Source organism: Erpetoichthys calabaricus, chromosome 8 (genome assembly GCF_900747795.2).
Source record: "Erpetoichthys calabaricus chromosome 8, fErpCal1.3, whole genome shotgun sequence".
NCBI classification, from domain to species: Eukaryota; Metazoa; Chordata; class Cladistia; order Polypteriformes; family Polypteridae; genus Erpetoichthys; species Erpetoichthys calabaricus.
The window spans coordinates 74,047,928-74,064,073 of NC_041401.2; the positions used below are offsets into that span (position 1 = coordinate 74,047,928).

At 37.7% G+C, this 16,146-nt stretch overlaps 1 protein-coding gene across 3 annotated transcripts in view; it reads left to right on the top strand.

The window, feature by feature from the left end:
• LOC114656546 (dynein axonemal heavy chain 9-like) overlaps positions 1 to 16,146 on the top strand; it is a 247,958-nt gene that overhangs the window by 218,078 nt on the left and 13,734 nt on the right. For all 3 annotated transcript variants that reach the window (XM_051930715.1, XM_051930717.1, XM_051930716.1), the window contains exons 40-42: positions 1,848 to 2,049; positions 4,036 to 4,211; positions 15,508 to 15,647. In XM_051930715.1, the coding sequence (XP_051786675.1) occupies positions 1,848 to 2,049; positions 4,036 to 4,211; positions 15,508 to 15,647 (518 nt within the window). The remainder of the gene's footprint in view (positions 1 to 1,847; positions 2,050 to 4,035; positions 4,212 to 15,507; positions 15,648 to 16,146) is intronic.

Here is a 16,146-nt window from a genome sequence, read left to right on the forward strand (position 1 = left end):
GGGTACAGGGTGAATAGCCACAGAAATGAGAAGCTGTGGAAGGGATATCACAAATAATGGTAACTTAAGCATCTATCAGATTCATATCATATATTCTTCCATTCCACTTGTGTAATCCAATTGTAGGGTCTCAGGAAGCTGGGTCTTTCCTAGCAGCATCGTAAAAAAATGCTCTTCAGGAAGTCGGTCCATCACAGGGCACACCAGGACAGTTTAAACCTTGCCGTATAACCTGCTGTAACACAAATCTTTAGGTTGTAGAAGAGGAAAAACCTGGAGTGCCTGGAGCAAAACCCACACACACATAGAAAGAGCACGCAAAACCCACCAGCCTGAGATCTGAACCCATTGCACAACACTGCATCAAATTCAAATTAGCTGTTTTATTTCATATTATTTTCTTCTTATCAGACTGACTGAAGTTACATACAGTACATCACAAGAATCGATGTGTTGTATATTGGCCAGACATGCAAATAAATCTTTGTTCTACTTTGTACATGTTACAATAAACTTGAATAAGATAATAATGAGAAAGCACTTTATTAAAAAAAATAAATAAAATAGTAAAATAAACCATGAAAGTACAATTTCTAGCAATATAATATATACATGGTGTATATGTTTAAATATAGTGAAGGCATGTTGATTCATTCATTTCCAAATACCACAATACATGGTAGCAGGGGGCTTTCCCTACAGCATTGGGAGTAAAGCATGAATAAGTCACTGGGCATGCAGTTGGTCACACACTCATACACATTCACTGTGGTGCAGAAATAACAGGTCACACAAAGGTAAAAGTTTAGATGCCAACTGGGTCATCATGTCTAATTAACTGAACTGTTCAACAAAAAGAACACCTCCTGGCATTATGCTTCTTGCCATTAGGCTCAACACAAAACAATAGACATCTGGGTCTAGCCACAGATCTTAGGGTTTATCAGATAGGAGTGTCATCCATTGTGTCGCTCTGGTCGCAAAAGACGCTTCCTTCCAGTCATCTGGGTTTCTTATAGCTGATGAACTGGAAGGGATGGGGTTAAGTACCCTCACTGGGCAGTTTCTTGGCACTGTGGGGAGAAAAGGAAAAGAGAATGTTAACAATAGCGCCCACAGGAGCCCATAAGAAAATTCTCTGACATGCATGTGTGACAACACACACACAGAGTCACTACCCTAGGACAATATTAGAATTATCAGTTAACTCAGGGCTCCTTGTGTCTGTGATAATTTTTCTCCATGTACTCCTCTTTCCCAAAGACAGTTAGGTTAAATGGAAGGAAATGTAGAAAAATAACTGGGTTTATAATAAACCAAGATCACATATGGATGCTGGGAATGAGATAAAACGTTCTCTGTAAGGGAAAGAGTTTTTTTTAAATTGTGTGTTAAAGAGAACAAGGCATACATTATAGCAAGACAATCCATTGCAAAAGAAATATAGAAATGAAGAAGGAAGATAAAGAATAAAGAAAAAATATTGTATGATATAGAAATTCATGAGAGCAAGGGCAAAGTCAAGTGTATGTGACACTCAGTTACATTAAATAGCCACATTATAGTTATAAAACAGTAAAAATGGAAAGTGATAATAACTCTTTATAATGATTTTATTTTGCCTGGTGCTTCTTCATTATACTACATAGCCTTCTTATTAAACTATGGTGTACAGTAGAGGATGCTACATTGTGTGGCTTAGCTGTGACTTCAGCACAAATACAATCTGAATGTAAGGTGACCACTTTGGTCTGTAATGTTCTGTCTCATTATAGTTATAATAAATGAGAACAGCTGATAGATTAAAGAATGATGGCTCTGACATCCTCCTGTGCTTGTGATTAAAGGAATGCAAGTGGATGAACCGTTCCCTGCAGGATATTCGGCTGCAGCTTACACGGCTCTCCACAGCTTTGTGTGGAGGCTTGCAAGCACTTCCAGGTCATCTCTCAGAGGTCACAGAGGCTCTCCTCAGAGGACAAGTTCCAGAATCTTGGCTCCATCCAAACTGCCAACCAGACACTAGTAGTCTTCAGTCCTGGATTGAAGGTACATAGGCTTTCATTTAATGGATCTCCTTGAATTTCTGAAAACGATATTGGGAGATTGGTCCCAGAGTAAGAGTTTTATGAGGTCATCTTAATGCAAGCAGAAATGTCTTTGTAAATGTTGTTGTGTCAATGTGTTTGTTATAAAGAATGTTTGTTTTTGCAGGTTCGTGTATTAATGAGTAGCAGTGCTTGTGTCTATAGATTGTGGTGCATGTGTGACATACTTTACCTGCATTAAGTTGGCTTTGTTTTCAGAAACCACTGAGACGGATTCTGCCTCTAGTCATGCTTGACCCACATAAACCCTTGAATAGGATCACAGAGCTTAGCAACATTGAGAGTGCCTCAGACCAGACTGTGAACCCTGTTCACCTGAGACATCGACATTGGCATTCTCATGCTTTCTAAGCATGGCTATGGTTGTTTCTTGTAAAATAGAGTGTGACAAATCATAAAGGACTGAGGTCCTCTGGAAGGCCCCATTTTAATGTCCAAAAAGGGAAGAAAAATAAAATGCTGGATACATTTTTTAGGAACAAAGTTAGCTGCTATGTTGAAGTCCAACCTTGTTGGCAGCTGGTCTCAAATTGAATGCTGACTTCCAGTCAGAGTCCTTTAACACTAGAATTACCAAAGCCTATGAAAAACTTGTAAACCTGGCCCACCTTAAATCCGTTCACATCTGTCTGTCAGTGTCTTTTGTTTTGTAAATGTGTTGATAAGCACAATCAGACTACTATCCCATCCTCCCACCACCGCAGAAACGGCAAAAATTGCTCTCCCAGCTCAAGCTTTGTGTATCAGGGAGTGAGGTAGTACCTAGAGCTGTATAGTGTAAATAATATATCGTTATTTGTAACAAATTCATTTCATGTGTGTTCCGTGTCTACAAAGATCTATGTAAGTGTAGCATGACAAAAATATTGAACACATACCTAAAAGACAAACTTTTTTCATGTTTTAGTACTAACGACAAAATTTTGACATAAAGTGTACAATGTGTGAAGACTGAAGTCCAAATATCAAATAAGCACTTTCACAAAAGGTACAAGTATGGGATAGTAGGCTACTTGCGCTTATCGACACATTTACAAAACAAAAGACGCTGACAGAGAGGTGCGAACAGATTTAAGTTTTTTCGTAGGCCAGCGTTTCTCAGCCTTTAAGTATTTGCGACCTGAGTTTTCATAACAGTTTTAATCGTGCCCCCCTAACATTTTTTTGAAAGGAGCCCACTAATACCAATTTGTTCTTTTTTAATTAATGATATATCATAGATGCATATTTTATTATACCTACTTAACTTTTATCGACATTTATCTAACTCTATATTTTTCTAGTATCAGAATGTAGTTTAAGTTGATTTGTTTTGGTTTCAATAGATTTATTTTTCATATTTTCGATTCTTGTTTTCTTTTTTTCACATCTTCGCGCCCCCCTTTTGTTACTTCGTGCCCCCCTAGGGGGGCCCGCCCCACAGATTGAGAACCACTGTCGTAGGCTTTGGTAATTCTAGTGTTAAATAGCAATTCCATTGCAAGGGGTGGGGCTACATTCATTTTCCTGGAAGTGATGCCAGAGCTCATCCTGAGGTTAGTGCTGGTGTCACTTTAATAATCTCCCCCCTTTGTTTTTCTTGACACAGACCTGTGAGACATTTCTCACATTGCATATGTGACATTCTTTTCAAATGTCTTTTTCTGTGTGTTTGCTTTTAAAGATGCACTTTGTAAAATTCACTCCTTAAGTCAATTATTGGTTGATTGGGCCTAATTTTTAAACATAACCCACTTGGGAGTTGTAACTTCATGTGACACAGGTTTATTAAATACACTGTAGGCTTTTGATATGAAACTCCCCTTGCATTTTTCATATTGCACTTTCCACAGTTGATTTTATTACGTGTAAGAGCTTTTTTCCCTTCAGTATCCCTGTGTTCAGATACCGGTGGAGACTCATTTTTTTTCTTGTTACCTAAATGCAGATTTGAAGAGGAGCCGAAACCAGCTGGAAGAATGGACAAATGAAATTGTGCTGACTGATAAAAAGTGGAGAAGTCCAAGAGCTCCACTGTGGCTGGGTGGACTGGTCAATCCAAGTGCTCTGATCTTGTCCATGAGACAGGACTTTGCAGCAGCCAATGGCCATTTACTTGATGAGGTGCGTACTGCCATTGCATTTATTTATGCTTGTTCATCTAAGAAATTTCTTCTTCATGAACTATACAAGTGAATTCAGACCTTGTCTTAAAGACGTTGTAATCCATCCCTCCAATCATTTTTTGAACTCACTAGTCCATTATTAAGGTAGTAGGGGACCAGCACCATTTCCAAGGGCATTGATTTAACAATGCCTGAATGGGGTGCAGTCCTTTCATTTCATTTGCCTCATATTTGAGACGCTGATCGTGTAATAGTTTTAACCAACAGGGTTGATCACATTTATGGTTTATCCCGTATACAATATAATCTGAATTATTTATGACTTGTGCAATCTAATGCCGAATACCTCAAACACAAAGGCTCATGCATGCACACAAGTCATTTTTAGCATCTCCAGTTGTTAACACAGAAGCTTGTCTGAAGATTCTGTGAGAAGGCCACGTACAGTAGATGTTAAGAGAATAAGCAGACTCCACATCCAAGCCCATATTTGAGCATATGAAAGCACTGTGCTGCCCCGACAATACACCTGTGCTAAAATGAAGACTGATAATCCTTAAGAAAGCAACACATGTTTAGATGTAACTCCACCATAGACTTCTGTGATTATAGTTTTGTAATTCAGAAACATAGTTTTATGGTTCAGTATATTCTTTCCAGAGGAAAATATATGCTCCTTTTTTTATTTAAGGATAAGAACAATGAAATTAAGTGTCAGAATAAAATAATCTAGGTGGTTAAATTTAGGTACGATCAGCAGTAAAATGTGTTAAATTTAGCTGTTCAAGTCACAAAGCCTGAGGGGAGGAGAAGACTAGTCGATGGTTACAAGACAATAAAAAGGAGGTTTATTGTCTGCAAAGAAATACAGAGAGAGTGAGAGAGCGAATAGCATCATTTAGCTGAGTGCTCTGGAGCAGATGCTGAAAGGGATCTTGTCTGTTTCCCAGAATGGAATGTGCCCAGTGTTCACCCACCCCAGGCTATAACTTTAGAGGTCCTAGTGGAGGGCAACTGTTTGAGGAGAGTTTCCTTAACTGCTCCCTGAAAGAAATGACTAACAGGATAAACAATAAAGCAATAAAAGTGCAACAGATGTGGTTTGCTTTCTAAGAAAATTATGTAGAGGTGTACCAGTATTGTAATATAAATACAGTAATTAAGCTCATTTACTTTCTTCCATTTACATTCTTCAATTTATGCCATTGCTTTTTAAATAAAGCAGCATGACGTTATGTCACAGAGATTAGCCCATCCATTTCACAGCTCCTGGCACTGGGTTTGTGTGCATTTGCACACTCTCTTAGTGTTTAAATGGATTTTCCCATGGTATTCAGATCACTCACAGATCTCATAATTGGCAACTCAAAATTGACAACGTATGTTTGGATATGTGATAGTCAACAGTGTGACTGATTAGGATCTATTCCAGGGTTTATGTGCATTCTCATTCTGGTTTGTCACATGAAGTTGCACTACCTTGTCCAAAACATATTTGGTGAATGAAATTCCTGTAGACAGTATATGGAATTTATTAGATGATGGAAATAAGCAACCCCATGAAAACACTGCTCACATGAAACAGTTTTTAGAGAAGTTTTATATTCCAAGTACTTTGTAGACACTGAATAAAGTAAGTTCCTTAGATAATCTGAATATGAGGGATACATATTTACCTTCTTATGTTGTGTTTCAGCCAGTGTTCTACCTTGACTGGGGATCAAGTTCATATTTTAGGTGTTTTGTTCATTTTTAAATCTTTTAATTACGTTCATGTTACTTGTGTTGATTACTTGCATTATTCTTTGTTTTTGATTTTGTCTATGTATGTAAGCTGCCTAGGTTAGGTTCTATGTTTTTTATGGGTGGTCCCCACAAGATGTTAGGGCCACCTGCTAATCACTGCCAGGAATTACCATCTGCCCTGTAAATCTGGAGGGTCTCCCATAGTTCCTGGCGGTTCATGCCCTAGGGAGTTTGGGTGAGTTCTGTGTTTTTGCTGTGCCTTGTGCTTACTGAGATTCATTGGATTTTTTAACTTTCTGCTCTGTTTTTTGACTTCACCTTGGTATTCAGTTTTTGGACTTTGTTTGCTCATGGTGCTTTACATTTTTAGGCAGCTCCATTTTGGCATTTGGCTCTTTAGAGCGTCACCATATTACAGAGTATTTTTGTGAAGTATAAAATCTCTTATTTTTATAAAATTTCTTTGTTTGCCAGTCTGTCTAGCCAGGGTTTGATAGTATTGGAGGTACATTGCAACTTTTTGGGATTTATATGTTTTTGAGCTCCTAGTCATAACATTGTAAAGAATTGTGTATGGTATATTTTGAAGTAATTTGTTTTAGTAGAACATTGAGTCACCAGAACAGTCTTCTGCACTCCTTGTTTTGTTGTGGAAGGGTACTAAGGTGATCCTGTTCCCCTTTATTCTCTTTATTATACAGGCTGTAACAGAATGCCCCAAATATCAGGATTAACTGCTGATTTAGTTTAATACTTCCCCCTTTCCTTTACATTCTATAACCCCAGGGAATTAGACAGAGTACCAGAACAGGCAGGAGAAAATATTATAAACTTATTCATGTTGTGAGGTTTCAAAACTCTTTTAGGATCCTCCCCCAATGGGAGCACGACTATCACATTTGTGGAGGACTGCTTGTCCGTCGCAGAGGCAACCGTAGGTTCGCAATGCAGAACCATAGTGCCACAGAAACATCTATGAGCCAATTGAGATTGCGCTACAAGTGCATGTTGCCTATGAGAGATACAGAGAACAGTATAACTTGGCCACTGATCTGGCCCCAAGTATGCCCGTTTGCTGTGTCTAAGTATAGGAGAGTGGTAGATCCCACTGCAATAATATCTCTGCTGTTCCTGTTTCAAGTTGAATAAAGCTGGTTTTACTAAAGTACTGATACTCAGCCTCGTGTTTTGGGGTACAAGACAATGACTCACGCGTCACAATATTTTATATATAATATGCCCAAAATATAAGCAAGCAGAGTACAAATGTTGGTAATATAATAATAATGACCTGGTTGATGTTAAGCATCCAATATGCTTAGATTACAAGGTGGCTGTCTATTTTAGTCTCTGGTTTGACTTGGTCTGGCATGGCCCTTGATCCAACAAGCCATCCCCATAAGGCCAGCAGAAATTTTCAGTCTTAAGGATTGAAAATGACAAAGAGACTATTTGCCTTTCTCTCAGCCCATAATTTAAAGGAATCCTGTGGCTTCTAATGTGGCGGTCTTGAAACACATCCTCTATTTTAGCCCAGTCCTACTGAGGCCTGTTCATGTCCTAGCCATCTGTATTTTCTCCAGTTTGAAAGGATCCACAAGTGCAGTTTCAAATAAACAAAAAAGAAAGGCTATACAGGTAATTAAGTCATAAACTGCCTTCTGAAACCTGCTTCTCTCTCTGAGTAATACATTTACTTCTTGGGGGTTGGCTCAGACAAAGTAAGGTGTCGTGGCACACTTGGCCCCTTCTGGTCAACTCTGCTTCTCTCCTTGTCACAGATAGCTAAAGCAGAGCACTTAACAGAAATTGTTATCAGATCTATTAAGTCATAAATATCCTTGAGGGTTAATTATTGAGGAGTTGTGTCTTGTTCAATGTCCAAAACAGAACTGATGACATGTGACAAAGATGGCGCCTTTAAAGGTCTGGGCAGGAAGTGATGTCATCTGGGCAGGAAGCGATTATCATGGGTGCCGGAACCAGAAGTGACATCATTACTGGTGCCGGAACCCTGTGGAATTTCCCATGAATGGTCTTCAGAACATTGATAGAAAAAGTCAGCACACCTCGCCATGCCCTGGTCAGACATGGAATTGTCAGTACTCGAGCCATTTAGCTGCTTCCCATGCACACATGTATGACACTGTATAAATGGTTTAATAGTTTACATTTAAAACATTACAGTTGCAAGAGTTTTGAACTTGTACTCAGTAAAGAGCATTATACAAAAACAAAGCTAAATTGATCTCAAAATTCCATTTTATTTAATATCATTTATTTTGACCTGAGAAGGAATCCGTGGAGTAAATCATGACAGGAAACCACAACAGAACCATCAGAGCACTGGCCTGTGAGAAACAAGCATTCAGGCCAGCTAAGATGCTGTGGTGTACACCAGTGCTTCTCGAGTTCAGTCCTGAGGGACCCTTGTGGCTCCAGGCTTTTGTTTCAACTACTTCCACAGTCAGTAAATCATTTTAACATCAATTAATTTCATATTTGTTTTTCTTCTGTATGTTTTGCCTACAGTAAAGTGCACTAGTATTAGAATTGTATTTAGAAATATTTGCATTTTTATTATTGCTTTAAATGCTTAACTTTCTTTTGTTCTTTTCCTATTAATTCATATTTTTCTGCTCCCTTTATTGTATCCTGATAATGACAATTAACAACAAGAGGAGTAGACATTAGGTCAAACAACACTGAATGATGAAAGCCTGAAGTTACTTTTTTGTCAGAACTGCTAGTGTGCTTATTAGTATTAACCTTCAAATAATGAGGACACCAGGAAAAGCAAAATAAAAAGTATGATGACAATTATGAAAATCTTAAAACCCAAGATAAAAACACTAAATTATACTCTTGTAACATGCATTCATTAACATTCATTAATTAATTAACAGACATATTTGATGAAGGCTACCGTCAACTTACCTTCTTAACTACTCTTGCCATCTTTTCTTTTCAGTGTCTGACTAACCTTTTAGTTTTTCTTTGCAGATGCCCCTTGCTAGCATACATTAATGCATCTTAAATTCCTATAAAAATTTAGTAAACCAGTTCTGCAGTTTTTTTTAATTGACACTCAAGCTTAGAAACCGGAAAATAATTGTTTAATAAAGGCAGGACTACAATTAAAAGCAGAATCAGTCGGCGGCCACAGGGAGACCCCAGGGCTGAATTTGAGAACCACTGGTGTACACCACACCTGTCCTCCACCACTTGAGCAGTTTCTTCTCTGCTCCATGTTCTTTACCCACAAAATTTAAGTTGAAGGTATATTAAAGATAAATGCATTGCAGCTCCATACAAGTATCAAAGTGTGTTCATATGAAGAAACTTTCTAATTCCATTGCTGTCAGATGGTCAAATGTTGTGTTTTCTATCTGGAATGAATTTGTGGCCATCATAAGTTTTTGCTTTTTTCAATGTTTGTTGGTTGGTGAGCAAAGCGAGCAGGGGGCAAAGCTCCCTAGTATTAGCAAAAAAAAAATGCATGTGTATTGCATTATTTGCCACGTGATGTGAGATTTGTTTTTGCTTTTCTCCATAGGCATTTTTCATATTGTTTGCCATTGTACAGAATTTTTCACTGTTGACTTGTATTACAGTATAGCATAAATGTTTCTATGTTCATTTCGCATGAAAACATAAGATTAAAAATCTTCCCTGGCCAACACTACAAACAGCACGTAAGTAACATTTAAAAATATAATTTTTGGGTGGAGTGTTCCTTTAATTTTTTAGTTATTTCTGGAAGCAAACCAGTACAGAAGCTTTCAATGAACTTTGGGGCCTTCATTTACTGATGTGTTTACTTTATTTGGCCAGATGCCTGTCTATTCATCTTAACAGATGACAATGTGCAGGCACAAGTGGAAATAATGCATTTCACAAAAGAACATCATCTTATCATTTAATGACAGCTTTGAAGAGTACAGCTGCAGAAATAATGCCAGGAGTGTAAATTCATTTAAACAATGAAATTAAGCAATTTCTAAGAAGGTAAAACACACACAAAAATCACTCAATTAATAAACATTTTCAAGTAGACCAAGTACTAGAACAGTCATTCCCTCTGAATGGCAACTGTGTGGAATGAAAAACAGTAGCCTACAAGAGCATCTGAGGATCAATTATGAGAATGCTTGTAACATTTCTTTCTGGGTTTGTCACTAAATACATATCACCTTATTAATGAAAAATAAGTGGGTCAGTTTTTAGTGTTTCTCAGCCTAAAGAATGAATGCCATGGACAAATAGGTTAGTCCAACTGAGTCCTTAAGCAGGACACCCTGCTCCAGCTGAATGCATCCTACTAAGTCAGAGAGGTGATGTTACAATGGAATTTGTCAACAACTATCAAAATTAAATCATGGAGTTCATATACACTATTTGATAGGCTAAGGTCTAGTAATTTCTACTGCTAAACTTCATGTTTGCTTTCTGTTCTTGGTACAAGTAACCACGCTAGCCAAAGGAATGATTTACTGTCAGTATTTTCTGTGGCCTTTTGGGTAACTTATCATGATGGAGTGGTGTGACATGATCTGTTGCCTGCTACATATTATCTGTTTGAAAATTGTGCATCTCTTGACCAAAATGTTCCCCAAAGAGATTGCAGTTTAACCAAGAGCCATTCCCCCTACCAATTTTTCTTTTCACATCCTGAAGCCGTGAATGGTAATGTTAAACTGTAGTTCTGAACAGGCCTTGTGTGAGTGTGGTTGTGTGCAAAGGAGCCCAATGATGGATTGACACCCTTTTCATGGTCATTTCCTGCCTTGAGCCCAATGCTATAGGATGTAGAATTGAAATATAAAAGGCATTTATAGTGTTACTACATTTGGATCATGTGGAGAGACTTTTCTTGTGCGATCCTTCAAAGTCCAAATTTTATTCTCTGGACATGTATGGATAATTTGAAAAAAGGGTTAGAACATAAGAACACAAGAAATTTGACAAACGAGAGGAGACCATTCCGTCCATCAAGCCTGTTTGTTTAGCTAAAAGCTAAGCTGTCTCAATATCTCGTTCAGATTTGTCTTAATGTTTGTCAAGGTTTCTGCTGCAACTACATGTCCCTGCAGTTTGTTCTAGAGTCCCACAAGTCTTTGTGTAAAGAAGTGCTTTCTAGCCTCAGTTTTAATTGCACTTCCCCTTCATATCCAGTGATGTCCATCAGCATGCGATTCTCCCTGAAGCTGAAAGACATTTTTCCCAAGAAACTGTGGCTACTGTTTATTTGTTCTATCAAGTCAACCTGTCTCAGCCTCTATGATTTACTGAGTGCCACTTCTACACCGGCATAGACTTAACTAGAACTGCTTATTATTTGAACTACATCTGACTGGGTGAACTATTAATAAAAACCTTTCCGTGAACAAAATTTATGATGCTGCACTGAGAGAATATGTTTATGTATACTTATCATTTAAAACGCAAGAGCTGTCTCAACTGGATTAAAACTCATTTCAACCTAAATTACTATATTTAATAAAAGAAGAAAGGGAACATCCAGGCAGAAGTGGTAATTAAGAAAGACTATCTGTCAATTAGCCTTTATACAAAAGTTAATGGAAAGTGAGGGATTTAAACAAGTTGTGTACAATCCTTCAACTGAAAATGAATGTTCAAAGATATTTACCTTTGACATACGACATAGTTGTTGTGATTATATTTTGCAGAAATTAAGTTTTTAGGGTTTTGGCAAAGGCCTGTTCTTATGCTCTTTATAAAGTCAATTCTTTTTATAGCATTCCTGTTTTCCAGCATTATTTACAGTTATTCTCACTTTTCTTAAACACACTTTTAACACATTTGCATGCCTTTTTTCTTTAAAGCTTCCTGTCTTTGGACCTTCCTTATATTAGATAGAGCAAATGATGATGTACGCATTGTTAATATACGTAATATAGCTAGTCCAAGTGATTAGGGAGTTAGACCAGCTTCTCTAATGGCAACTTCATTAGTCAAGAACAGTTTACACCATTGCCTTAAATCTAAATTTAAACACCATGTTAGAGGAAAGGTTATATGGTAATGCAGTGAAGGCCATTCTCATCTGGTTTCTCTGCTCTACTCTTATGATACAGTCATCTTGGTTGCCATAGCAGTTTCTGGAAGAGTTCCTTGATTGTTTTTAAGCTTACATCATGGACATGTTAGCGTAGTGTGCTGCACATTCTGCTAGAGCATCATCATTTATGACAGCATCAGCTCCACTTCTGTTCTTTTAGATGATGAGTTCCGCTGACTTTTGACTGTCATTTAATAAAGGCTTCCAGACATAAATATTTGTCTAATTACCCACAGCTAAGATGTGCCAAATCATGACAATATGAATAGTAGATAAAGGGAGCAACGTACCGTATAATGCTTTATGATTGCATTCAAATTGACAGCAGGCATAAACAGAACACACAAACAATTTTGTTGAGTCAGCCTGGGCTGATTGACAGTCAGGGCGATGGCACAAATGCTCTACTTCGTTCTCACTACAGAATAAGGCTAGTAGCCAAAAGATAAGTTTAGATTTATTATTCCTCTGCACAAGTAATATATTGGTTATTTCTAATGCAGAATAATTTGACTAATGACATACAAGGGGACATCACAATTCAGTAAAGCTAAGAATTTATTGATGGCAGCCTCAACAAGAGTGTTGTGTTATTTATTTTTTCTCTATAACATTTTAATATCTGTAATTCAAATAAATAATTACTTTTTGGTGTCATTTTAATTACACTGGTTTATTTTACTGTCTTTTGTTCAATGTCATGAAACAGTGATCACCACTACTTGTGATATCATCAGGTCCTCCAGTATAAACATGGCGACAATGGGACAATTCTGTCTCGGTGGATAAATCTCTGTGCAAATAAAACTTTAGTTTAGGTTAGCCTTCAAAAAACTTACTAAAGGTGGTGTTTTGAATTACAGACTTTGGCTTTATTAGAAGGCTATTCCTCTTGGTTTTGCCCTTAAAATCATTGATGATCTGATTTTTGTGTTTTATCCTGTTAACTACCCTGCTTCCTCATGGCTACCCTTTAATTTTGTATTGGTAAATATTTCCCACTCTTTCTTTATGGCTCACAAGAATCTTCAAGTGTTTGTGCATACCCTTAATAAAGGGATGTTGCTGTCCTACTTTCAAATTTCAATCTGATAAACATCCAGTGTAGAATTTATCATTTTTTTTTCTACCAAAACAATGTATGTAAGGTTGACTGGAGTTTCTGTACCATGTGCTTTTAGCAGTCCTATAAGTCTTTAGTAGTTATTTTTTAGCCCCATCTCTCTGACTTAACTAATTAATGACAATTGGTAGATCATGTCAACAATCTCCTCACAAAAAGAAATACAACCACCGCCACAGCATGGCAGATTCATGCACAAACAAGTGTTTACAATTAAATCTTGCCTTTTACAGCCAAATCAGATTTTGTTTTCAAACTGAGCTTCTAAATTCTAAAAATTGTTTTATGTGCCAATGGTTATGTAGTAGAAGTGCAACACTAATACCAAACATGTTACAAAACTGGTATGTTATGCAGAGATTCATCCATCCATTTTCCAACCCGCTGAATCCGAACACAGGGTCACGGGGGTCTGCTGGAGCCAATCCCAGCCAACACAGGGCACAAGGCAGGGAACCAATCCTGGGCAGGGTGCCAGCCCACCGCAGGACACACACAAACACACCCACACACCAAGCACACACTAGGGCCAATTTAGAATCGCCAGTCCACCTAACCTGCATGTCTTTGGACTGTGGGAGGAAACCGGAGCGCCCGGAGGAAACCCACGCAGACACGGGGAGAACATGCAAACTCCACGCAGGGAGGACCCGGGAAGCGAACCCAGGTCCCCAGGCAGAGATTCATCATCATGATAAACTAATTCAAAGCATTTCTGTTCATCTACCGACAAAGATGGCAAAAACGTGTTATTCTGTGCCTTGGCATACAATTCTGGATTTGTGTCATCTCTGTGTTGCACAGTTCATGAGAGATGTGCATCTTAAGCCTATTGAGGCTTGCATAAAGGTGCGTCTTGCTTTGGCTAATTTAAAAGCTGTCCTACTATACACTCCAGCCACCATAAAAAAACTCACATTGTTCCACTCCATCTGAACTAGTGTGGTGCTAAGGTGTCACCCGCCACATAGCTGCACTCGGCTCCTAATCTGGATCCTAAGTTGGTTTGTCGTGTGGTGGGTGTGACAATAATAATAATAATAATAATAATTCATTACATTTATATAGCGCTTTTCTTAGTACTCAAAGCGCTATCCACACAGGGAGGAACTGGGAAGCGAACCCACAATCTTCCACAGTCTCCTTACTGCAAAGCAGCAGCACTACCACTGCGCCACCTGTGAGGAATGCGCTGTATCTTCGTGTGCTCCTAAACCCTCTCTCTCTCTCTACTATACAGAACTGTTCATCGGAATCTTTTGAGGTTAAAATTAATTACTGTAGGAAAGCATTTGTAAAAATGCGTCACAAGGAACCAATAGACAGATAAGTTTCAGCTTTGTATATTTGCTTTTTTCTGTTAAGAAATAAGGAACAAAACATTGGAGGAGTAAACACAATTAAGAAAATCTGTTCCTTTTGTTATATGAGGAGATAACATACCAAAACAGTCTGATTCTGTTTAATACTGAATACTGCCTAACATCCTACAGACATGTAAGGTAGTTTTGTTGATGACCCCAAACTGGTCTTATATGAGTGAACATGTGTGGGCACCCATTGAGGGCAGATTTCTGTGGAGGGTGACTGTGGCTCTTTGTGATTATGAAGTAGGAGAAGCACTCTTGGAATATGGATTCATGGAAGGGTAGCAAAAACATGTATTGATTTATTTGTTTGTTTTTAAACGTGGAAGCACATTTCTTATTTTTTCCCCAATTCATAGGCACATACCTATCAGCCATCTTAAATATATGCGGTATTTTAAAGTCAATTGAATTTTGACAATATGAGATGGTACAGTAAAGTAAGCATGATAGTAAAGATAATAGAAAAGAATAATATACAAATAATGAAATCAAGGAAAAATATCCCGTAACTTCTTTATATGTTATTTATGTACAAAAGTACACCTTAACAGTATACACTTTTTGTTTCCATTTGGTATGGAATTAACTTTCACACCTTCTTTCTTAGCCCTAGGAAATTATATGAAAATCAAAAGTGACATTTTTGCCTCTAAAATCATATTATTATTATTATTATTATTACTGAAAAGATCATTGTATATATACAGCAATTTTCATTACTCTATCTAGGACTGTGTCTTCTTGGAATTAAAATTAGAGGAAGCATATGCTTTTATTATTATAATATACCTGGCTGACACCTTCATCCAATGTAACATACAAGAACCGGAAGAAATCAAATTTGCTTCTATACCTTTTGTACAATTGGAACTCAGGCAGATTAAATGAGCCGGAGGGGAGAATTGAACTGATGATCTTACGGTTTAATTTTAAAGGGCCTTGTGACCCATGGTTAAACTTCCTATCTTCAAAGGTATCTCTAAAGTGTGTGATTTCTGAACACTTCAAGCATGAAATGCAGAGTCCATCTGCTCAACATCAAGTGACCCTGACAGACCTGGTCCTGCATGGAGCTTCATGGGATTTTGAAACCAGCTGTCTTGGAGAGGCAAGGTACAGTAACACATTGCATCATTTATATTAAACTCTGTGTATTACATAGTAGATGTTCACAGGTGTGAGTCAAGCAAAAGTGTTTCAAACTAATAACATTTCATAACCAGCAATAGACTTCTGTCTTTAAACCAGCAATGCTATTTTATCATTTATGGGGTTGCCAAGCATTAGAAGACTGGAAGGCATGCAAAAATATTATGCTAGCACATTTAATAGTTGCAAAATGCTAAAAATAGTCATCCACTTCTACCATGGTAACCAGTGCTGAGCAGACATGCCGTATTCCCATTCTAGACTGTGCAGATGTTGAATGCAGGCCACAGTTCTTTTCAAACTGTTGGGCTAAGTTTAGAGGTTATTTATGCACATGGCTGCAAGTGCTGCAAAAGGCAGCTAATTTTTTGGAGGGGAATAAGGATTTTGGAAAATGCGAGTAATTTTTTTGAATATTTTTTCTTTTTGGCAATTTTGTTCAATTTTGTGGAAAAAGCCTAAA